The sequence below is a fragment of the Amphiprion ocellaris genome, chromosome 4 (assembly GCF_022539595.1).
Source record: "Amphiprion ocellaris isolate individual 3 ecotype Okinawa chromosome 4, ASM2253959v1, whole genome shotgun sequence".
Classification (NCBI taxonomy): domain Eukaryota; kingdom Metazoa; phylum Chordata; class Actinopteri; family Pomacentridae; genus Amphiprion; species Amphiprion ocellaris.
Genome location: NC_072769.1, coordinates 28,419,974 through 28,444,638, shown reverse-complemented (window position 1 = coordinate 28,444,638; position 24,665 = coordinate 28,419,974). Strand labels below are relative to the sequence as shown.

Below are 24,665 nucleotides of genomic sequence, written 5' to 3'. Positions count from 1 at the left end.
CGCACCTGTGGACACGCACAGCCAATCATCCTCCAGCCTGCTCACAGGTTCACGCACTATATTATCTGGCGGAGGAACACATGATGTCAGTCTACCAACACATTATTATTATATTATATATATTATATTATTGTTTATATTTTTAAATATTTTAATCTCATTTAATCCATGTAATGTCAATAAAGCTGCAGCCTGAAGCTCAATAAAGTATCTGTCTGTCTGTCTGTCTGTCTGTCTGTCTGTCTATCTATCTATCTATCTATCTATCTATCTATCTATCTATCTATCTATCTGTCTGTCTATCTGTCTGTCTATCTATCTATCTATCTATCTATCTATCTATCTATCTATCTATCTATCTATCTATCTGTCTGTCTATCTGTCTATCTATCTATCTATCTATCTATCTATCTATCTATCTATCTATCTGTCTGTCTGTCTATCTGTCTGTCTATCTATCTATCTATCTGTCTGTCTGTCTGTCTGTCTGTCTGTCTGTCTGTCTATCTGTCTGTCTATCTATCTATCTATCTATCTATCTATCTATCTGTCTATCTATCTGTCTATCTGTCTGTCTATCTATCTATCTATCTATGTAGTGAAAACAAATGCTGCAGTAAACTCAGCAGCTGCAGCTGGTGGTTTGATTTTTTGTGTAATTTTTGCATCTTCTTGTCTCTTTTTGTGTTGTTTTTGTCTTTTTATGTCATTTTTGTCTCTTTTTGTGTTTTTTGTCTTTTTCTGTTATTTTGTGTCTCTTTTTGTCATTTTTGTCTCTGTGTTATTTTTAGTCTCTTTTTGTGTCATTTTTCTCTTTTTGTGTTATTTTTGCCTTTTTTGTGTTATTTTTTATCTTTTTGTGTCATTTTTGTCTCTTTTTGTGTCATTTGTCTTTTTTGTGTCAATTTTGTCTCTTTTGTGTTATTTTTGCATCTTGTGTTATTTTTGCATCTTCTTGTGTCATTTTTGTCTCTTTTGTGTCGTTTTTGTCTCTTTTTGTCATTTTTGTCTCTTTTTGTGTCGTTTTCTCTATTTTTGTGTTGTTTTGGCATCTTGTATTTTTTTGTGTCATTTTTGTCAGTTTTTGTGTCATTTTTATCTCTTTTTGTGTCATTTTTGTCTCTTTTCGTGTTGTTTTTGTCTGTTTTTGTGTTGTTTTTGTCTGTTTTTGTGTCATTCTGCAGGATTTATTCAGACCTGCTGATGGAGATGCAGAGAATCTTACTTTTATTCTGGGTGTTTCTGCTCCGTTCAGCTGCTGATCCCGTGGATAAATGAAAGTTTGCAGCAGTTCACCTCAGATCACCTCCTCAGCTGAACATTCCTCCTCCAACACTGACATCTAGAGGAAACTTTATTTAAACACCGCAGAGGAACAATCTGAGTTAAAGTACTGAGACAGTATCAGAGTAAAAGTACTGCTAAAACACAGTATTTTACAGATATTTGCTGTCATTTGAAAGAAAATTTACAAATATTAAAGATTGAGGCATGGTTTTAATAATAAATTATTAAAAAATAAATGTAAACTATATTTAAAATTAAATTAAATGTACAATTTATAATAAATAAACAAATACATTTCTTCATATATTTATAGATAAATAAATAAAAAAAAATAAAAATGGAATTTTACTTTATTTCTCTTGTTTTTTTAAATTTCAGATAACTAGTAATATCACAGGAAAAAAAAACAATATACACGTATATAACGTTCACAAATAATAAAAAAAAACATTTCTTCCCAAACAGTATAATAGTAATTTATTCTTTTACAGTGTTTGACCATACAATTATACTTTAAAAATGTTTCTCTCTATTAAATCAACTATTTTTTATCAGATATCTGTTATTATTTGAATGAAAAATCTGTATATAAAATATAAAAAACAGTAAATATATTTGAAACTCTTATTTTACACTATTTTTGTTTTGTTAAATGACAGAAAATATAATGTAAACACACACAAAAAATATTTTCAAATGAACCATAAAAAATGCCAAAACTGTAAATAATGTCCACATCAAACAATCTGTCTTTTACGAATAATATCTATACTTTTTGGACACTGCCTTACTTATTTAAATATGCTAATAATATTGTTAATTTGCCGATATTTGTCATTATTTGATATTTTAAAAATGAGGTATATAAAGGACTGAAAGACAGTAAATACCTGTTTGACTAAATGACAGATTGTATCTAATAAAAATAACAGAAATAAAATAAAAGATTAATTCACAAGTTAATCACAAAAACCTATAAATGATGACCACATAAAATAATCTGTATTTTACACACACACACACACACACACACACACACACACACACACACACACACACACATATATGTACCACTGTTTTACTGTATTTGAGTCTCCTAATAATATCGTTAATTTACAGATATTTATCATTATTAGCAAATACTTTTTTGAACTTTTTTAATGCAGATTTTCCTTGTTTTCTGTTTGAGTAAAAGACAGACAATATCTAATTAAAAAAACTGAAAAAAATGTAATGTGTACATTTACAAAGACAAAACAATAAACAAAAACAGCCCTAAACTGTAAATAATATTCTCATAAAAAGTCTGTATTTTTACAAACAGTAAAATTACACTTTCTAAATTATTTTTAAATCAGCCAAAAATATCATTATTTTATAAATATTTACGGTTATATTTTTCAGTAAAATAAATGAAAACAAAATAAAATAAAATTGAATTAGATAAAATTAAATTAAATTGAATTAAATTTCTATTTACATGGTTTACGGTGTAATGGCTGCTCTACAGATTCTCACTGCGCAGCCGCAGTAGGTATCAGCAGCTCCGGTACCGTTACCGACTCAGCGGTCACAAACGGACGCTGTATCCCCGGTTTAACCGAGCTAAGGCGGAACACGGCGGGACGGACACCATGGAAGACGCCCCCCGGCAGCTCTGGAGCAGCAGCCGCGGAGAACACAGCTCGCTGGTCGCCACCGGACGGAGAGTTTAGCCGCTGATCACCGACCGTTCCTCCGCTTCCTCCATCTTGGCGCCAGTGATGGAGCACATCCGGACCCCCAAGGTAACGGCGCTCCACTCCCCGGGCTCCGGCTCTGGCGGCGGCTCGGTTAGTCTCATTTCCCCCCACATGTCGGCTCCTTTCCCCCTCTCTGTCTCCGGTCACATTCTGTCTCCATCCAGCCCCGGGGGACCTCCGGGGGAGGACGGTCGTTGGCGACTCCGTAACCCGGCTAGCAGCTCCCAGAGGCGGGGAAGCTCAGCGGAGTAGCCGCTAACAGAGCAGCACCGCGGCTAACGCTGTGTCCGATAATAGATGCAACCCTGATTAGCACCAAACACACCTGCTAAACACACCTGTTCTGTAGCCGTGATGCTCTAACACACCTGTTCTGTAGCCGTGATGCTCTAACACACCTGTTCTGTAGCTGTGATGATGCTGTAAAACACCTGTTCTGTAGCCGTGATGATGCTCTAACACACCTGTTCTGTAGCCGTGATGATGCTCTAACACACCTGTTCTGCAGCCCTGATGCTATAACACACCTGTTCTGCAGCCGTGATGCTATAACACACCTGTTCTGTAGCCGTGATGCTGTAACACACCTGTTCTGTAGCTGTGATGATGCTGTAACACACCTGTTCTGCAGCCCTGATGCTCTAACACACCTGTTCTGCAGCCCTGATGCTGTAACACACCTGTTCTGTAGCTGTGATGATGCTGTAACACACCTGTTCTGCAGCCGTGATGCTGTAACACACCTGTTCTGTAGCTGTGATGATGCTGTAACACACCTGTTCTGTAGCTGTAATGATGCTCTAACACACCTGTTCTGTAGCTGTGATGATGCTGTAACACACCTGTTCTGTAGCTGTGATGCTGTAACACACCTGTTCTGTAGCTGTGATGATGCTGTAACACACCTGTTCTGTAGCTGTGATGCTGTAACACACCTGTTCTGTAGCTGTGATGCTGTAACACACCTGTTCTGTAGCTGCCATGACTCAGCATCCTGTTTTCTCTTAAAAATTGCCTCGTCATGATCTGTTTGGAAACGAGGTCAGAGCAAAAATCTAAACACACCTGAGCTGCAGGAGTTTTTCACCATTTTCTGACATTTTATTGAACTAACAACTAACGGATTAATGGATAAGCAGCAAAATAGTTTTATAAATAACCAGTTTGAGTATTTTTTTAAATATAAAAAGTCTAAATTTTCTGATTTCAGCTTCCTAAAGGTGAATATTTTCAATGTTCTTTCCAGAAACTGAATATATTTGGGCAAAACAGGACATTTAAGGAAACTCAGATTCACTTTTTCCACCGTTTTGTCTGAGATGTTTGAGTTATTCCTGCTGGAGGAAGCTGTGGTCTGTTGTTGTGGTTAAATCAGCCACTCTCAGACTGATTCGGCATTTATTTCTGGGTTCCTTCAGGTGGAAAACGTCCGTCTGCTGGACCGGTCGTCGGGCCAGAGGAAGGCCAGCGTCGGGACGCTTTACCTCTCTGCAACACACACCATCTTTGTAGAGAACAACCCTGAGACACGCAAGGAGACCTGGGTAAGAACTGGAACTGAAATCAGTCCCTCATACATGTAAACCTCTAGACCAGGGGAGATAAACTTGCCTTAGTCCAGTTCCCAGTAACACCACAGCACAATAACCTATAAATAACCACAACTCCTAATGGTTCCTTTGTTTTAGTGCAGAAATGATCACATTTAAGGAATTATCTTTTTACTAAACATCATGAACAACCTGAAATTTATGAAGAAAAATAAATTCAGTTTCAGCAACATTCAGCCTCCGTTTATCATTTCCACATCACTACTTCCAGATCACAGAGTGTCTACAAAGGAACACAACATTTAGTCACCTGGAACTGAACCATAGAGGATTTACTGTATGATCTAAATGACAAAAGTCTGACAAAAAAGACAAAAAAACGACAAAAACAAGACAAAATATTTCAAAAATGGGACAAAAAACAAAGTGAGAAACAAAATGACCAAAAATGAGACAAACGACACGAAACGAAACAAAAAAGAGACAAAAAAGTTACAAAATGACAAAAAAAAGGGTACAAAAAATAAAGGTCAGACAAAAAACAAAAACAAGAAAAAATATTACAAAAATGAGACACAAAACGACAAAAATGAGAAACAGAATGAGACAAATGACACAAGACTAAACAAAAAAGAGACCAAAAATTTGACAAAAAGGTTACAAAACAACAAAAAATGGACAAATGACAAAAACGAGACAAAAACACCCACAAAATGATGCAAACGCTACACAGAACAATGAATAAAGCAAAACACAAAATGACAAAAAGACCAAAAACACAAGCGAGACAAAAAGGAAACACAAAACGACAAAAACAAGAAACAAATCACAAAAGTCAGACAAAAAGAGACAAAAATAAGATGAATATTACAAAAATGAGACACAAAATGAGACAAAACAACACGAAATAAAGCAAAAAAGAGACAAAAAATTACATAAAAAATAAAAAAATGGACAAATGACAATAACTAGACAAAAAACATCAGCAATGTTTTTAAATTTTATTGATTAGTCGATTTCTCAATCAAAGCTTTAGTTATTCTCTGGTTTCATGAATAAAAACAGCCTAAATTTTGTGATTTCATCTCCTTAAATGTGAATATTTTCTGTTTCTTTCCTCCTCTGTGACACTAAACTGAATATATTTGGACTAAACCAGACGTTTGAGGACTTCATGTTCAGATTTTGGATGTTTTTCATCATTTTCTGACATTTTAGATCAAACAGCTGATCCAGGATTAAACCACACGTCACTGGAGGTCAAACACTCAGCATTTAGACACGTCCTACTTTATTTTATTCTATTTATCTCGGTAAACTGAATGTCTTTGGGCTCACATTCAGCATTTTTTTATTATTTTCTGACATTTTAGAGAACCAACCATGAATGGATTCATCAGTTTGAGGAATTTTAAAGAAAATAAAGTGATTCCAGCCCCTTAAAAGTGAATATTTTCTGGTTTCATTCCTCCTCTGTGACACTAAACTGAAAATATTTAACATTTGATGACCTCATTTTTTAATTTGGGAACCACTGATGGATGGTTTTCACCTTTTTATGACATTTTTGAGACCAAACAATTCGTAAATTATGCACTGAAAGATTCACAGTGACAATAAAGCTGTTCTATTCTATTCTGTGAGACGTACCTGAACTGCTCTGAGCTGCTCACCTGTCCTCCTCCCTCCAGGTGCTCCACAGCATGGTGAGCAGCGTGGACCGCCCCCCCTCCACGCCTAGCGGTAGCCAGCTCGTCCTGCGCTGTAAGGACTTCCGGGTCTACCAGATCCTGGTCCCCCAGGAGAGGGACTGTGTGGACGTCCACGCCTCGCTGGTCCGGCTGTCACGGCCAGGTGAGTGTTGGAGTTCACCTGGACGGAGACGGATTCTAGAGGGACGTCATCAACAGAGAGTTTTCAGGTTCATAAAGGTGGTTCTCTTTTAGCCTGCTAGATCTCCATGGTAACTGATGCTGTGGAGCTAGATCTACATGGTAACTCATGCTGTGGAGCTAGATCTCCATGGTAATTGATGCTGTGGAGCTAGATCTCCATGGTAACTGATGCTTCACAGCTAGATCTCCATGGTAACTGATGCTGTGGAGCTAGATCTCCATGGTAACTCATGCTGTGGAGCTAGATCTCCATGGTAATTGATGCTGTGGAGCTAGATCTCCATGGTAACTGATGCTTCACAGCTAGATCTCCATGGTAACTGATGCTGTGGAGCTAGATCTCCATGGTAACTCATGCTGTGGAGCTAGATCTCCATGGTAATTGATGCTGTGGAGCTAGATCTCCATGGTAACTGATGCTTCACAGCTAGATCTCCATGGTAACTGATGCTGTGAAGTTAAATCTCCATGGTAACTGATGCTGTGAAGTTAAATCTCCATGGTAACTGATGCTGTTTATGCAGAAGAAGAGTCACATGATGCTATAAACTAGTTCTGATTGGTCCTTATCCCTGAAGATCTGTGGAGCTGCATCAGTGCCTTCAGTTCTTCATGTTTTAAATATTTAGTCCATGTATCTTCTTTAAAAATCTCTTTATTTTCTACATACACAAGAATCTCTGTGGTGTGTTTTGTACATAAAACATCTAAAAGTGGTGATTTCTCATGTTTTTGTGTCTGTCTAGCAGTGGTATTATGTCTTCTCTGTCTTTTTGCATCTTTTTTGTTCTGATTTCGTGTCTTTTAGTGGTGATTTCACGTTTTTGGCAGTTTTTATGCAGTTTTTGTATCTTTGTGGTTAGTTTATGTCTTTTGTGGTGATTTCAGATGTTTTTGTGGTGATTTTATGTCTTTTCGTTGCATTTTTGCATTTTTTGTGGCAATTTCAAACTTGTTTGTTCTGACTTTTGGTAGTGGTGATTTACATCTATTTATGCAGTTTTTGTATCTTTTTGTGATGATTTTAGATGTTTGTGTGGCAATTTCAACATTTTTTGTTCAGATTTTTGGTCTTTTGGTGGTGATTTGTGTGCTTTTATGCAGTTTTAGCATCTTTTTATGTTGATTTCACAGTTTTTTGTTCAGATTTTGTGTCTTTTAGTGATGATTTACACTCTTTTATGCAGTTTTTGTATCTTTTTGTGATGATTTTGTGTCTTTTTGTGGTGATTTCAGATGTTTTTGTAGAGATTTTGTGTCTTTTGATCTTGATTTCACATGTTTTAGTGGTGATGCTGCATCTTTTTGTAATGATTTCACGTTTTTGTGGCAATTTTGCACTTTTTTGTTCTGATTTTATGTCTTTTGGTGATGATTTTATGTCTTTTTGTGGTGATTTTGCATGTTTTTTGTTTAGGATTTTGTGTCTTTACGTCTTTTGTGGTGATTTCAGACATCTTTATGGAGATTTTGTGTCTTTTAATCTTGATTTCACATTTTAGTGGTGATCTTGCATCTTTTTGAAGTGATTGCAGACATGTTTGTGGTGATTTTGTGACTTTTCGTGGTGATTTCAGATATTTTTGCTATGATTTTATGTCTTTTTGTGGAATTTTTGCATCTTTTCGTGTTAATTTCAAGTTTTTGTGGCACATTTTGTTCTGATTTTGTATCTTTTAGTAGAATAACTCTTTACACAATCAGAGGAAGTGTGCACTGTTTAAATTTCTACATTTGAAGAATCTGTTCTTGTATTTCTTGCTTATTTTTTATTTTTTCTACTAATGATCCTATGTTTTTGCATTCTCCCTGAGGAGCTTTAGGTTTTGCTGAACCATGAGCACAAACAGAGCCTGGCTTTGTTCAAACAGCTCGTATTAAAACACTGATTTTGGATTCTTCCTCTCCCCTCAGAGAAGTACAGCGAGCTCTACTGTCTGTCCTTCAACCCCAGCGTGAACAAAGAGGAGAGGGAGGCGTCCTGGAGCTTCATCGACCTCATGGCCGACTACAAGAGGATGGGAGTTCCTAATAACCTCTGGGTCTCAACCACCGTCAACAACGAGTACAGGGTTAGTCTGACGGAGTAGAACAGTAGAACACAGTCCTCTGACAAGCTCTGTGGACTGTAGCTGCACAGCTGATAAGTTCTCTGGACATTTATAGAGTCATAGATTAGATAAAGCAAACCTCATTCAGCCTCTCTGACTGTTTAAAGTCACTCCTGAGTTTGGTTTGAACAACTCTGAATCAGTATTTAATTACAAATGGGCTGTAGTCTTCCTTAAAAGTAGAGAAAGTGAGAAGATTTTAGCTAGTTTAGCAAACAGAAATGAAACTATTGCTGGTTTTACACAGAAAATGAGGAGCTATAACCTCCTGTGTGCTAAGTTAAGCTAAATGGCTGCTAGTTTCACAAGCCGATTTCTCAAAATGGCGACCCTTTCCTTTAACTCTGGGTTGGCAGAAAGCTCTATTCTTTCTGTCCTAAACTCTTCCCAGCAGACACTGGTGATGCTGGAATAACAAGAATAAAAAATTAGATGTAAAATGACAAGAACTAGACACAAATGACAAAAACAAGACCCAGAATGACAAAATCAAGACCCAAAATCACATATGCAAGACACAAAATGACAAAAACAAGACCTGAAATGACAAAAACAAGACTCAAAATGACAAACACAAGACCCAAAATGACAAAAACAAGACCCAAAATGACAAAAACAAGACCCAAAATCACAAAAACAAGACCTGAAATCACAAAAACAAGACTCAAAATGACAAAAACAAGACCTGAAATCACAAAAACAAGACCTAAAATGAGAAAAACAAGACCTGAAATCACAAGACTCAAAATGACAAAATCAAGACTCAAAATCAAAAAACCAAAGACCTAAAATGCTAAAAATTTGATATACAATGACAAGAACTAGACCCAAAACAACAAAAAAGGACCCGAAATGAAAAAAAATTAGATGTAAAATGACAAGGACTAGACCCAATATGACAAAAACAAGACTCAAAATGACAAAAACAAGACCCAAAATGGCAACAAGAAGACTCTAAATGACAAAAATTAGATGTAAAATGACAAGGACTAGACACAAAATGGCAAAACTTTGATAAATGTGACACAAAATTTGAAAAATTAATTGACCGAGAAATAAAACGGCCAAACATTTATACTCATTAACCCTCCTGTTGTCCTCATTTACGGGCACCAAAAAATATAGTTTCCTTGTCTGACAAAAAATTCAGCAAAAAAATTCCCCAAATTTCTGAAAATTTGCAAAACCTTCAGGAAGAAAATTCCAATAATTCCTTAAAAAATTCCCTTTAAAGTTTTATTTTAAAAAATCCTCCAAATTGGGCAAGAAAATTCTTGTAAATATTTTCAAAAAATGAGTAAAAATCTTCCAAAAAAATCCTAAAAATATCTAAAGTGATTCCATATATATCAGTAAAACTTCTAATATTTTCTTTAAGAACATTTTATCATTTCTTTTTTTCCACCAAAAAATGTTCAAAGATTTCCCAAAAATGTTGAAAATGTGGACATCAGAAATTTCACTGTGAAAATATATTTTTTTTCCACATTTTCAAACTTTAAAACGGGTCAATTTGACCCACAGGACAACACAAGGGTTAACCTTCACATGAGTCTTTTTCATGGTGCCTGTTGCTGCTAAACTCCCACAATGCTCTCTGCTTTCCCATGAACTGTAGTCTGAGTGACGCCTCCTCTGGTCTCTACAGGATTAAACATTAACCTGGTACATACATGATACGTGTGTGTTTGGTGTGTGTGCACGTGTGCGTGTGTGTGTGTGTGTGTGTGTGTGTGTGTGTGTGTGTGTGTGTGTGTGTGTGTGTGTGTGTGTGTGTGTGTGTGTGTGTGTGTGTCTGTGTCTGTGTCTGTGTGTCTGTGTCTGTGTGTCCTGCAGGTGTGTGATACTTACCCTTCAGAGCTGTTTGTTCCAAAGTCGGCCTCCACCGGCGTCATCGTGGGCAGCTCCAGGTTCAGGAGTCGAGGACGGTTTCCTGCTCTGTCCTACTTCCACCAAGACACTCTGGTGAGCATCAGACACACACAAACACACACAGACACACACAGGAAGTGTCTGATGAGGTTTCCTCCCCCTGCAGGCGGCGGTGTGTCGGTGCAGCCAGCCGCTGTCGGGTTTCAGCGGTCGCTGTCAGGAGGACGAGCTGATGCTGCAGGCGGTGATGAAGTCCAACCCTGGCAGCGACTACATCTACGTGGTGGACACCAGACCCAAGGTAACGCATCGACACACACTCCTCACACACTCAGCCCTCAGCGACACACACTACAAACCGCTGTGTGTGTGTGTGCGTGTGTGTGCGTGTGTGTGTGTGTGTGTGCAGCTGAACGCCATGGCGAACCGAGCGGCGGGTAAAGGCTACGAGAACGAGGACCACTACACCAACATCAAGCTGCAGTTCATCGGCATCGAGAACATCCACGTGATGAGGAGCAGCCAGCAGAAGATCATCGACGGTAACCTCAGCTGGTCGTGATGCTCCAGGGACCGGTGGAGAACACAAACCTACCGGCAGATTTCACAGTGTTTGAATGAGAACGATAGAAACCAACTTTACAGGTCCAGATTTAGCTCCTTTAAAGCAGATTAATGGAAATCTGTCACATCAGCAGCTCAAAAAACTACAGACATGGCCGACTTGCCACTGGCCCCACCTCCTTCAGGAAGAAAACTCTGTGTGTCTGATTGACAGCACATAGAAAAACATCTAACCTGCTGACACCTAAACGTAATACTTTGGACAGATTTGAGTAACTTTGGGCGAGTTTTTGAGTATTTTGAAAAAATATTGACTCATTCTGGGCAAGTTTCAACTCATTTGGATAGAACTGTAGTCAATCTGGATGGGTTTTGAGTCATTTTGGACAGATTTTAAGTACTTTTAAGCCCTATGTGCATGGGAATAGTATTACCTGGGACCTCTGGTGATTTGTGAGTTACCCCAGGACGTCTGTGTTTCTCGCAGTGCATTCACACGGGATAAGCGAAGTCTGTATTTTACCCGACTACTGACATTACAGCCCGGATATGATGTCAGACCTGTGCAGGCCGGAACATCCGCTGTTGTCACGTCCATGTGCAAAGTGGTCGGCTGCTACTCAAAAAAAAAAATACAGACACCAGTCGCGTGAATAAACATTAAAAACATTAAAAGCCTATGTTGTAACAATGCTATTGTTAGCATCTCGTTAGGTTTGGGCACAAAAATCACTTGGTTAGGTTTATGAAACGCTTGTGGTTCGGGTTAAAATGACCACTTTTAACGTGGTATGTAGTCGTCATGGCAACAGTAAATGTGTCAAAGCAGCAACGTGACTTGAGAACAGCGGGCAGCGTTGTTGGGATAACAGGCCGTCAGACTGTTTGGATTCAGCCTGTTGAAAGATATGCTTACTGCACGCTGCTACGCATGTCATCCATCTCTATATCCTCCCAAATTTCCCTCTTCTTGTTGATCTGATTTTGCCGTTTCTGTGAATGCTCCATGGATCTGTTGTGTATCGGCCTACTGCTGCATTTGCACCTAAAATGCCGTCAATAATTTCCACTGCAGCCTCCATAATTCAACCGGGAAAGATGTAGAAAAAGATGCGCGATAAAAAAAACAAAACTAAAATACCCCCCAGTCACCGAGATGCAGATTTGCACGGGACTAGTATTATCCCAGGACGTTGGTGTTTGGTGAAATATACTAGGTAATTTGTGGGGGAATTATTACTTTAACAATTACCGACATGGCACGGGATTAAGATCACCGACCTCCTCCGCAATTATTACAAATCACCAGAGGTCCCCAGGTAATACAAATTCCATGCGAATAGGGCTTTAGTCAATGTTTGAAGTGTTGTGGGAAATTCTTTATTTACTTTGGTCACATTTTGAGTCATTTTGGTAAAACATTGAGTCATTCTGGGCAAATTTCAACTCCTTTGGACAGAATTTTAGTCAATCTGAACTAGTTTTTAATCATTTTGGGCAAGTTTTGAGTATTTCGGACAAATTTGGAATCATTTTGGACAGGTTTTAAATACTTTTAGTCAATGTTTGAGTTATTGTGGGCAGTTCTTTACTTACTTTGGACAGATTTGAGTATCTTTTACCAAATTTTGACTCATTCTGAGCAAGTTTCAACTCATTTGGAAATAATTTTTGTCAATCTGGACAAGTTTTGAGTCATTTTAAACACATTCCGAGTCCTTTGCTGACTGAAATAGAGAATGATTGGATGAACAATGTGAACAACTGCGAAGCCACAGGAGTGTCCTTGATGAAGACATAAATAATGAGACATAAATAATCTCTCTGGAACAGACTTCCTGTGATGGCGTCTCCTCCTGTTTCCATGTCCTCCATACAGTGGGCGAGATGCGAGCTCCGTCCATGTCGGACTTCCTGTGGGGTCTGGAGAATTCTGGGTGGCTCAAACACATTAAGGCTGTGCTGGATGCTGGAGTCTTCATAGCCAGGGTGAGTAAACTCAAACTGGAGCTGATGGAGACACGTCAAAAACAAGGATGTCCTGATCCCATTCAAGCCTTTTTATCTGCTTTAACCTCAGAATGACCCATTGTTTATGTCCACCGTCATCTTAAAGATGACTTGAAGAGATAAACAGGATGGTGTTGAAAGTAGAATTTGAAACGTTTAAGACAGAATCTGAGTAATTTTGGACAGTTTTTAATGATCTGGACAGTTTTTAATCCATTTTGGATGGATTTTGAGTCATTTTAGACAGGTTTTGAGTAATTTAAGATTGGATTTCAGTAATTTTGGACAGTTTTCAAGTCATTTTGGACCATTTTTTTTAATCCATTTTGAATGAATTTTGAATCTTTTTGGACACAATTTTAGTCTTTCTGGACAAATGTCAAGTGATCTTGGGACATTTTATGGTGATATGGGGCAATACTAAGTAATTTTGGACAGATTTTGAGTGATTTGGACAATTTATAACCTGCTTTGGATGACTTTTGACTAATTTTGAATAGAATTTGAGTCATTTAGGACAATTTGAGTCATTTTGGACAGTTTTTAAGTGACTTGGATGGTTTCAATCCATTTTAGATGAAATTTGAGTCTTTTTGGACAAGTTTTTAGTAATTTAAGATGGGATTTCAGTAATTTTGGCCAATTTTCAAGTCATTGTGGAGATTTTTTTATATATTTTGAATGGATTTTGAGTCTTTCTAGACAAGTTTCAAGTGATTTTAGACCATTTTTTGGGTCATTTTGGGCTGCGCTTAAGTAATTTTGGACTTATTTTCTGTCATTTTGGACAAGTTTTGAGTAGTTTCAGACATAATTTGAATAATTTGATGAATATTTAATAAACCAGAAAAAATCCATTGTTTTGCTAAAACTAGCCATAGGAGCAACACTGTTTGACTCGTCTGCCATCCTTAACTCATTTTGGACAGATTTTAAGTGATTTAAACCATTTTTATCCCATTTTGGGTAAATTTTGAGTCTTTCTGGACAGAATTTGAGTCTTCATGGACAAGGTTCAAGTGATTTTAGGCCATTTTGTGGTGATTTGGGGCAATGATTTAGTAATCTTTGGAGTGATTTGGACAATTTATGACCCATTTTCAGTGAATTTTGACTAATTTTGGATAGAATTTGAGTAATTTAAAACAGAATTTGAGTAGTTTTTTACAGTTTTTAAGTGATTTGAACTGTTTTTAGTCCATTTTAAATTAATTTTGAGTCATTTTAGACAGAATCTGAGTCATTGTGTATAAGCTTTGAGTCATTTAAGATGGGATTTCAGCCATTTTGGGCAGTTTTCAAGTAATTTTGGACAGCTTTTAAGTGATTTTGACCAATTCTATGCATTTTAAATACATTTTGAGTGTTTTTGGACTTAATTTGAGTAATTTGGACAAGGTTCAAGTGATTTTAGGCCATTTTATGGTGATTTGGGGCAGTGCCTAAGTAATTTTGAACAGTTTTCAAGTAATTTTGAACAGAATTTGAATCATTTTGGACAAGCTTTGAAGCATTTAAGACAGATGGGATTTCAGTCATTTTGGACAGTTTTCAAGTAATTTTGGACAGTTTTTAAGTGATTTGAACCAATTTTTATCCATTTTAAGTGAATTTTGAGTCTTTCTGGACAAGTTTCAAGTGATTTTTGTCCATTTTTTGGTGATTTTGGGCAATTCTTAACTAATTTTGGATGGATTTTATGTCATTTTGGACAAATTTTGAGTAATTTCAGTAGGGCTGGACCCAAATATCCGAATATTTGGTCGTTACTGTGGTATCCGAATATTAATTTTGAGATCCGAATATTTGGATGTTGTTCATCCAGATCCAGAGCGTTGGTTCTGTTGTTGTTCATCCGTGGCTTGAGAACTAAAGTTCTACCTCCAGTTCTAACGGTGATCTCCTGGTTGTCTCCAGGCGGTGGCCGATGAAGGCGTCAGTGTTCTGGTCCACTGTTCTGATGGATGGGACCGGACTGCCCAGGCCTGCTCCGTGGCCAGTATCCTGCTGGACCCGTTCTACAGAACCCTCAGAGGATTCATGGTACCTCCTACAGTTCCTGGTGTTTCTCTAGGACTTTCTGAGACGCTAACTTCCTGTTTGTCCTCGTCTGTTCCAGGTGCTGATAGAGAGAGACTGGGTTTCCTTTGGACACAAGTTCTCTCACAGGTCAGTAACGTTCTATTTATGTCCCCTTCTAGAGCCATGAGATTCATTCAGGACCAGTTCTGGATCATTCAGGACCAGTTCTAGATCACACAGGACCAGTTCTGGATCATTCAGGACAAGTTCGGGATCATTCAGGACCAGTTCTAGATCACTCAGGACCAATTCTGGATCATTCCGGACCAATTCTAGATCACTCAGGACCAGTTCTGGATCATTCTGGATGAGTTTTCAGCGCTTTTTGTCGATGTTCGAGTGATTGTGGACAACTCTTAACTCATTTTGGACAGATTGTGAGTCCTTCTGGACAAATTTTTAGTTATTTTGGGCAATTCTTTACTGACTTTGGACAGATTTTGAGTAATTTCGGACACATTTTCAGGACTTTAAGTCAATGTTTGCGTTATTGTGGATAATTCTTAACCTCCTTTTGACAAATTTTGAGTAATTCTGGATACATTTCAACTCATTTTTGACAGATTTCGATTAACTTTGGGCAAGTTTTGAGTATTTTGGGCAATTTTTGAGTTATTCTGGACAGGTTTTAACTCCTTTGGACAGTATCTTCATCAGTCTGGACAAGTTTTGATTTATTTTGGGCAAATCTTTACCTATTTTGGACAGATTTTGAGTAACTCTGGGCAAGTTTTGAGGATTTTGGACAAATTTTGAGTTATTTTGGGCGTTTCTTTACTTATCTTGGACCGATTTTGAGTAATTTTGGACACATTTTAAGTAATTATAGTCAATGTTTGAGTTGTTGTGGGCAATTCTTTACATATTTTTGGACAGATTTTGAGTCATTCTGGACAAATTTCAACTTATTTTGCCGTAATTTTAGTCAATCTGGACAAGTTTTGAGTCATTTTGGACAAGTTTAGACTCATTTTGGACAAGTTTTGAGTTATTTGGGACAAATCTCTACTTACTTTGGGCAGATTTTGAGTAACTCTGGGCAAGTTTTGAGTATTTCAGACAAATATTGAATCATTCTGGACAAGTTTCAACTAATTTAGACAGAATTTTAGTCAATCTGGACAAATTTTGAGTTATTTTGGGCACATTTTAAGTAGTTTTTGTCAATGTTTGAGTTATTGCGGACAATATTTAACTCTTTGGACAAGTTTCTGAAAATCTGGACAAATTTTGAGTGCTTTTAGCCAATGTTTGAATTATTTCGGGCAGTCCTTATGTCATTTTGGACAGATTCTCATTAACTTTGGGCAAGTTTTAAGTGTCCTGAGTTATTTTGGGCGATTATTTACTTTGGTCTGATTTTGAGTTGTTTTGGTAAAATATTGAGTCATTCTGGACAAGTTTTGACTCATTTGAACAGAATTTAAGTCAATCTGGACAGTTATGAAATAATTTTGGACAGTTTTTGAGTAACTTCGGGCAATTCTTTACTTACTTTGGACAGAATTTGAGTTATCTTGGGCACATTTTAAGTACTTTTAGTCAGTGTTTGAGCTATTGTGGACAATATTTAACACTTTGGACAGTTTTGAGTTATTTTGAGTAACTCTTTCCTTGACTGAACCTTTCCAGTTTATCTATTCTGAACCACTGGACGGTTTCTCTCTACCAGGCGGTAACTCCAGGTCTGTCCTCCTGCAGGTACGCTCACCTGGACGGGGATCCTAAGGAGGTGTCTCCGGTCATAGACCAGTTCCTGGAGTGCGTCTGGCAGCTCTCAGAACAGTTTCCGTGTGCCTTCGAGTTCAACGAGCGCTTCCTCATCACCCTCCACACCTACATCTACTCCTGCCAGTACGGGAGCTTCATGGGGAACTGCCAGAAGGAACGCCGGGACCTCAGGTAGGAGCTCACCTGGAGACGGATCTTTACCCTGGACAGACTTACACTCATTTTAGACACATTTAAAGATAATTTTCAGACAGTTTTTGAGTTATTTTGGGTGATTCTTAACTCATTTTGGACAAATTTTGAGTGAATTTGACAGTTCTTAATTCATATTAGGCACATTTTGAGTAATTTTGGACAGTCTTTTTAGTTATTTTGGATACATTTTAAGTACCTTGAGTCAATATTTTAGTTATTGTCTTCCATTCGTAACTCATTTTGGACTGTTTTTTGAGATTTTTGGACACATTTCAACTAATTTGGGACAGAATCTCAGTCATTTTTGACAAGTTTCAAGTTTTTTTGACATTTTTTGAGTGATTTGGCCATTACTTAACTCATTTTGGACACATTTTGACTCATTCAAGACATATTTTGAATAATTTTGGACAAATTTGGAGTCTTTCTGAACAAGTTTTGAGTGCTTTTAGTCAATGTTTGCGTTATTTTGGGTGATTCCTTATTTTGTGCAGATTTTGAGTCAATTTGGACAAATTTTGTCATTCTGAGCAAGTTTCAGCTACTTTGGACAGAAATTTAGAAATCTGGACAAGTTTTGAGTCATTCTGAACAAATTCCGAGTCCTTTTGGATAAGTTTTAGTTATTCTGGACAATTCAGAAGTCATTTTAGAAGAGTTAGAACTCATTTTGGACAGAATTTCAGTCATTCTTGACAAATTTCAAGTGATTTTTGGCCATTTTTTGTTAATTTTGGACAGGTTTTAAGTGATTTGGAATTTTTAACCTATTTTGGATGACTTCAGACTCATTTTGGACAAGTTTTGACTCATTTAAGATGGAATTTGAGTAATTTTGAACAATTTTCAAGTGATTTTGGACTGTTTTAAGTGATTTGGACCATTTTTAAATTATTTTGATCAATCTGACTCATTGTGGACAAAATTTGAGTAATTTTGAACAGCTTTCTAATGATTTAGACCATTTTTAATTCATTTTGGATGATTTTTGAGTCATTATGGTTAAGTTTCAACTCTCTTAAGACAGGATTTGAGCAATTTAGGACAGTTTTTAGGTGTTTACTAACCAATTTTTGATGAATTTTGAGTCACTTTGGACAAGTTTAAATGATTTTAGGAAATGTTTTTGATGATTTTGGGCAATTTTTAAGTAATTTGAGGCAGATTTTAAATGGTCCGGGCCATTTTTAATCCATTTTAGATGAATTTTGAGTCGTTTTGGACAGAATTTAAGTCTTTCTGGACAAGTTTTGAGCCATTTAAGACAGAATTTGAGCAATTTTCAACAATTTTTAAGTGATCAGGACCCTTTTTAACCCATTTTGGATGAATTTTAAGTAATTTTGGACAGAATTTGAGTCATTCTGGACAAGTTTTGAGTCATTTTGGGCAACTTGAAGTAATCCTAGACAACTCTGAAGTCATTTTGTTCAGGTTTGAACTGATTTTGGTCGTATTTTAGTGATCAGAAGTGTGTTTTCAAACGGCGGTGTGTCTGTTTGTGTTCAGGCTTCGTGAGCGGAGTCACTCGGTCTGGCCTCAGCTGTGGAAGGACCGATCGGACTACACCAACCCTCTGTACCAGGCCGAGCAGAGCCAGAGTCAAGGAGTCCTGAAGCCCAACACCTCGCCCTTCTACTTCAAGTGGGTCCACTGCATCTCTTCACCCATCTGGGATGAACTTTGAGTCATTTTCAACAGGTTTTAGTCATTCTGGACAGGTTTTAGTTATTTTGGAAAGGTTGCAACTTATTGTGGTAAAATCTTGAGTGATTTATAAAAAGTTTTGAGCAATTTTGGACAATTTTGGTGAAGTTTTAACAAATTTTTGAAAGAATGTAAGTAATTATGGGCAAGTTTCAACTGATAGACCGATTTCTAGTCATTTTGGGTCATTCTTAAGTAATTTTGGACAGATTTTGCATCATTTTGGACAAATTCAGAGTCATTTTTGACAAATTTTAACTAGAAGAGACAGAATTTGAGTAATTTTGGACAATTTTTAAATGATTTGGAACATTTCTTACCCATTTTGGATGAATTTTAAGTCATTTTGAACAACCTTTGAGTGATTTTGGGCAGTTCTTAAGTAGTTTTGAACATATTTTGAATGATTTGGGACAAGATTGAGTGACTTTAAATAAATTTCAAGTCATTCTGGACAGATTTTAAGTCATTCTGGACAAATTTTAGTCATTCTGGACATGTTTCCACTGATTCTAGACATGTTCTTAGTCTTTCTGGACATGTTTCTAGTCTTTCTGGACAGGTTTTGAGTCTTTCTGGACAGATTTTAGTCGTTCTGGACATGTTTCTAGTCATTCTGGACATGTTTCTAGTCATTCTGGTCATGTTTCTAGTCATTCTGTACATGTTTCTGGTAATTTTGGACAGATTTTAGTCGTTCTGGACATGTTTCTAGTCTTTCGGGACATGTTTCTAGTCTTTCTAGCCATGTTTGTAGTGATCCTGGAAAGTCCTTGTCTCTCATACAGAATGACTCTGACCTCCTGACTCGATCTGGGCTGAAATAACTCGCCACTGTCCTCTCGTTTTTGCTCCAGAATGTGGAAGGGTCTCTATAACCACGTGGAGAAGTCGGTGCCTCCTCGCCAGTCGCCTGCCGACTACCTGTCGGCCGTGAGAGAGGAGTCCCAGCAGCTGGAGGAGGAGCTGACCAATCACCAGGAGGTAGCGCCAGGAGGAACCGCCCACCAGCACCAGCACCACCAACCGGGCTCCAGACAAGGCATTCAGCACAACACACCTCCACCTCCACCTCCACCTCCAACAAATCTAGAAATTCCTCCAGTTTAAGGCTTCAGATTTCACCAGGAACACACTTTCAGCTCAATTTGGTCACATTTTTAAAAAGTTCTATTCATTCTGGACCCTAATGGAGTGATTCTGGTCAAATTCATTCACTCATTCAGGACAGAATTTCAGTCATTTTGGACAAGAATTTTGTGATTTAGACATTTTTTGAGTGATTTGGGGCATTTGTGAAGACATTTTGGACAGATTTTGAGTCATACTGAACATGTTTCCACTCATTTAAGACAGAATTTGAGTAATTTCAGACTGTTTTTCAGTAAGTTGGACCATTTGTAACCAATTGCAGATGAATTTTGAGTTATTTTGAACAGATTTTGAACAAATTCAGAGTCATTTTGGTCAATTCTACACAATTCAGAAGTCCTTTTGAGTGATTTAAAGAAGTTCTAACTGACTCTGGAGAGTTTTTAAGTCATTTTGGACATGTCAACTAATTTAAGACAGAATTTGAGTCATTTAAGACTATTTCTAAGTGATTTGGACCATTTTTAACCCATTTTGGATGAATTTTGAGTAATTTTTGTCAGATTTTGACTCATTTTGAACAGAATTTGAGTCATTTTAGACAATTTTTAAGTCATTCTGGGCAAGAGTAGTGATTTTAATCAATTATTTGGTCATTTTGGGCAATTCTTGAGTCATTTTGGACAAGTTTTAACTCATTCTGGGCAGAATCTAAGTCTTTCTGGACAAGTTTCAAATCATTTAGACCATTTTTGAGTGATTTTGGGCATGTGTGAAGTCATTTTGGACAGATTTTGAGTCATTTTGGACATATAACACACTTGTCACACACTGTATGCATCACGTTGCCATGGAAACCTAGATGTATTTAGTTTAGTTGAGACGAATCACAGAAAGAAAATCTGGATCAGCTGAACCTCAGTATTAACTGTGTGTGTGTGTGTGTGTGTGTGTGTGTGCGCATGTGTGCGTGTGTGTGTCCACAGAGGATAGCGGCTCTGACCGGTCGTCCAATCACGTGGGAGAAGTCGTGGGTTCCGAGGAGGAGGACTAATTGGCTGCAGCAGCGTCACAGCGGGCCGGACCCGCCCACCACCCACATGGAGCTAATCACCGGCTGTGGCCACGCCCCCTATTCCTCCCCGTCAGCCACTCAGAAGACCCGGAGCACAGGCCCCGCCCCCAACCCACCTCCAGACCCCGACAGCGACCCGGAGTCGGGCGTGGCCGACCTCAGCAGCCGGTCGTCCAGTGACGGGAAGGAGGCGGAGCTAGAGTGAGACTGGGAGGCTGCTGATTGGTCGATTCATCCTCAGTTCTCTCACCTGTAATTATTCTGTTTCCTAACGAACTCGCTGCTCGAACAGAAGAGCTGCTCTGTCTTTGATTTAACTCCACAGTTTAGTTTTTTAGTTCAATGAAAGAAAAATGTAACATTCTGATGCTGTGGAGCTCGAGCTCCATGATAACTGATGCTTCACAGCTAGATCTCCATGGTAACTGTTGCTATGGAGCTAGATCTCCATGGTAACTGTTACTATGGAGCTAGATCTCCATGGTAACTGATGCTTCACAGCTAGGTCTCCATGGTAACTGATGCTTCACAGCTAAGTCTCCATGGTAACTGTTACTATGGGTGGTAGATCTCCATGGTAAGTGATGCTACAAAGCTAGGTCTCCATGGTAACTGTTGCTACGGAGCTAGATCTCCATGGTAACTGATGCTACGGACCTCGGTTTCTGTGGTAACTTATGCTACGGAGCTCGGTTTCCATGGTAACTGATGCTACGGAGCTAGATCTCCATGGTAACTGGTCTCAGCTGAGGGAAAATGCTGCCTTTTCTTTAGTTTCTGGAGTTAAATTAAAAACAGGACGAAGCCGTCACTGGTTGGAGGAGAACGAATCATCACAACGTTTCTTCAACAAACACCTGAAGTGACTCGTTTTACGATTTTATTTTAGATGATTCGCCGAGCGGCTAATTATCTTAGCGTCCAGTCTGATGGACTCCATGTTCATTCTACTGTCAGAAAACATGGCTAGAAGCTGATTTAAAGTCGCTTCTCTGGGAAACGATCAGATTTAATCATGTGGTGGCAGTAAAAAGATCCATGTTTCTGCCGTTAGCGCTTCATATTCTACACAGAAACCCGCTGAGTTTCACCACCTGAACCCTGGTGGGTGAATTTAGCTCCAGGTTTAGTCCTGAAGAAACGTTCTGTCTGCGTTGACAACAACGTTTCTGAAGATAATCCTCCAGTCAGACCAGAAACAGCAGCTGAGTTTGGAGGTTTAACGGCAGAAAAATCCCTTTTTTACTCGTTTCTGTTTAGTTTTTAGCTGAAAAAGTGAAACCATTGAGGGAGAACAGATCTACAGTCTGAACAAAAAATGTGAACAAATCTAAAAGTTTACCACGACGGCCGCAGAAAAGGTCGATTTATGTGCAATTATTTTTATTTTGAAGCCATTTATTGTTGTTGTTTTTTAACTGATGCTGTGGAGCTAGGTCGCCATGGTAACCGAGGCTTCACAGTTACATCCTTTGTGAGTTTCTTTTGTCATTTTATGTGCAGTTCTTTTTATTTTAAAACCATTTATTATTATTGTTGTTGTTGTTTTTTTCTTGCTGATGTCAGTAGAATCCAGTCGGGTGACGTTTAGTTTCTCTTCCAGCTGATCTCTGACTCTACATTCCCACGTTTGAGCAGCAGCAGCACATTTTTGGGGTTTTATTCTGATAAATCTGTGAGTCGGCTCCTTATTGGAACCCTTGTTGTATTTAAAGGCGTTGCTTCTCCTCTGTAGATCTACTGTAGCTGTAGTGTGTCTGTGCAGAATGTGTGTCCTGTATCCTCCATGTAAACAATCAATCAATAAACTCACCGTTAAAGGGACCAAACATCTGTTCCAGTTTCATTTATTGATCACAGTCCTGGTATGGAGACGCTGCTGCTTTTTATTTCCACATCCGACCACACGGTTTGTATCTCCAGCTGTGAGTCTTCTTCTGGTCTTTGAGGTCATTTTTTGGCACATTTTGGCTGTTTGTATTTAATTTAGGTAGTTTTCTGTCACATTTTGGTTGTTTTTCATCTCTTTGCAGCCATTTTGTGTCTCTTTGTCACTTTGTGCCACCTTTGGGTCATTTTGTGTCTATTTTTGGTAGTTTTTTGCTTCTTTCTGGTCATTTGCAGTTAGTTTTGGTAGTTTTGTGTCACATTTTAATTGTTTTTCGTCTCTTTGTTGTTGGCATTTATTCTAATTAATTTTGGCACTTGGTGGTCAATTTGGATCCTTTCTAGCCATTTTGTGTTTCTTTGAGGTCACTTTGTGCCACACTGGGTTAATTTTTTGTCTATTTGGTAATATTTTTTGCTTATTTTTGGTCATTAAATTGCTAGGTAGAAGTGTGGCTAACAGCTTAAATTGATAGCTAACAGCAGTTGAATTTGTCAACAAAAAGTGTGACTAACAGTTTAAATTGTTAGCTACAAGTTTGGTTAACATTTTGTTAGCTAGACGCATAGCTAACAGTTGGAACTGTTAGCAAACAGTTAAAACAGTTAAATTTGCTAGCTAGAATTTCAAACAGTTGAACTTATTAGCTAAAAATGTAGCTAACTGTTTAAATTGTTAGACGTGAGCGTAAAAGTTGAATTACTTGCTATAAGTGAGGCTAACAGTTGAATTTGTTCGCTAAAAATGTTGCTAACAGTTTAAATTGTTGCCAGAACAATTAACAGTTGAAATTGTTAGCTGACAGTTAAAGCAGTTAAATTTGTTAGCTTGGAATATTACAAACAGTTGAAATTATTAGCTAAAAACATAGCTAGCAGTTGAAATTGTTAGTTAAAACCAAAACAGCTAAAATAGTTGAACTCGAGAGCTAAAGGTGTGACTAACATTTTGTTAGCTAGAAGTGTGGCTAACAGTTTCAATTGTTAGCTAAAAGTGTGGCTAACAGTTTCAATTCTTAGCTAGAATAATTAACAGTTGAAATTTTTAGCTAACAGTTAAATAAGGTGTAGTTGTCAGCTAAAAGTGTGGCTAATAGTTTAAATTGTGAGCTATAAATGTGACTAACAGTTAAAATGGTTAGCTAGAATTGTGGCTAAGAATTATAATTGCTATCTAGAAGTGAGGCTAATATTTTAATTTGTCAGCTAGAACTATGACTAATAGCCAAAATTGTTAGCGAAAAGTGTGGCTAACACTTTAAATTGTTGGCTAAAAATATGGCTGTAGTTGGAATTGATAGATAAGAGTATTAATTTCCATTGTTACGCTGAGGACACTCAGTTGTATTTATCTATGAAGCTAGATGAAACTAATCAGCTAGCCAGACTGCAAGATTGTCTTAAGGACATAAAGACCTGGATGACCTATAATTTCCTACTACTAAATTCAGACAAGACTGAAGTCATTGTATTTGGCACCAAACATCTTAGAAAATTGATTTTAAAGCATATAAGCCGCGATTCCACAAGCACCTACTGGGGGCGGTACGGTTCGCCACTATAGCCGCGATTCCACAAGCACCTACTCGGCGCGGTGCGGCTCGGCTCGTCTTTGCGAGCGTTTCCATATGGGTTAGTGCATGGTATCAGGCACGATTTTCCGTACCTTCTCGGCTGAGGTTCCAACCGAGATGAAGTGAGCCGAGATGTGACGTCTACATAGTGCAGGCCACTGATTGGACAGGAGTGCAGCCCACTGATTGGACAGGGAGTGAAGTGACGACACATGAGAGCGACTCCAGCACGAAAACAAAACCGGCATTTAAAAAAAACTAAACAGCGACGGTGTGCATTGCTCTTCACAG

The 24,665-nt window shown here is 38.0% G+C and overlaps 1 protein-coding gene across 4 annotated transcripts; it reads left to right on the top strand.

The window, feature by feature from the left end:
- The first annotated feature begins 2,796 nt into the window (after nucleotides 1–2,796).
- Nucleotides 2,797–22,742, top strand: mtmr7b (myotubularin related protein 7b). 4 transcript variants are annotated; one of them, XM_023296099.3, is made up of 14 exons: nucleotides 2,799–3,074; nucleotides 4,448–4,573; nucleotides 6,271–6,433; nucleotides 8,389–8,546; nucleotides 10,422–10,550; nucleotides 10,624–10,758; nucleotides 10,867–10,999; nucleotides 12,901–13,010; nucleotides 14,949–15,074; nucleotides 15,151–15,200; nucleotides 16,815–17,015; nucleotides 18,549–18,683; nucleotides 19,604–19,730; nucleotides 20,825–22,742. In XM_023296099.3, the coding sequence occupies exons 1-14, from the start codon at nucleotides 3,051–3,053 to the stop codon at nucleotides 21,116–21,118; spliced, it is 1,911 nt and encodes a 636-aa protein (XP_023151867.2). In that variant the 5' UTR covers nucleotides 2,799–3,050; the 3' UTR covers nucleotides 21,119–22,742. The 4 variants fall into 4 exon arrangements, with proteins under 4 accessions (XP_035797810.2, XP_035797811.2, XP_023151867.2 ...); XM_023296101.2 differs by having other exon boundaries at nucleotides 3,045–3,074; nucleotides 19,604–19,788; nucleotides 20,825–21,037; XM_035941917.2 differs by having other exon boundaries at nucleotides 2,797–3,074; nucleotides 10,624–10,999.
- Nucleotides 22,743–24,665: the final 1,923 nt, after the last annotated feature.

Excerpts from the sequence above, each read along its gene's own strand:
- mtmr7b (XM_035941917.2), top strand. The coding sequence starts at position 3,051 with ATGGAGCACATCCGGACCCCCAAG. Across the intron at positions 4,574-6,270 it reads AGACACGCAAGGAGACCTGG|GTGCTCCACAGCATGGTGAG; the intron begins GTAAGAACTGGA and ends TCCTCCCTCCAG. Across the intron at positions 19,731-20,824 it reads AGCTGACCAATCACCAGGAG|AGGATAGCGGCTCTGACCGG; the intron begins GTAGCGCCAGGA and ends GTGTGTCCACAG.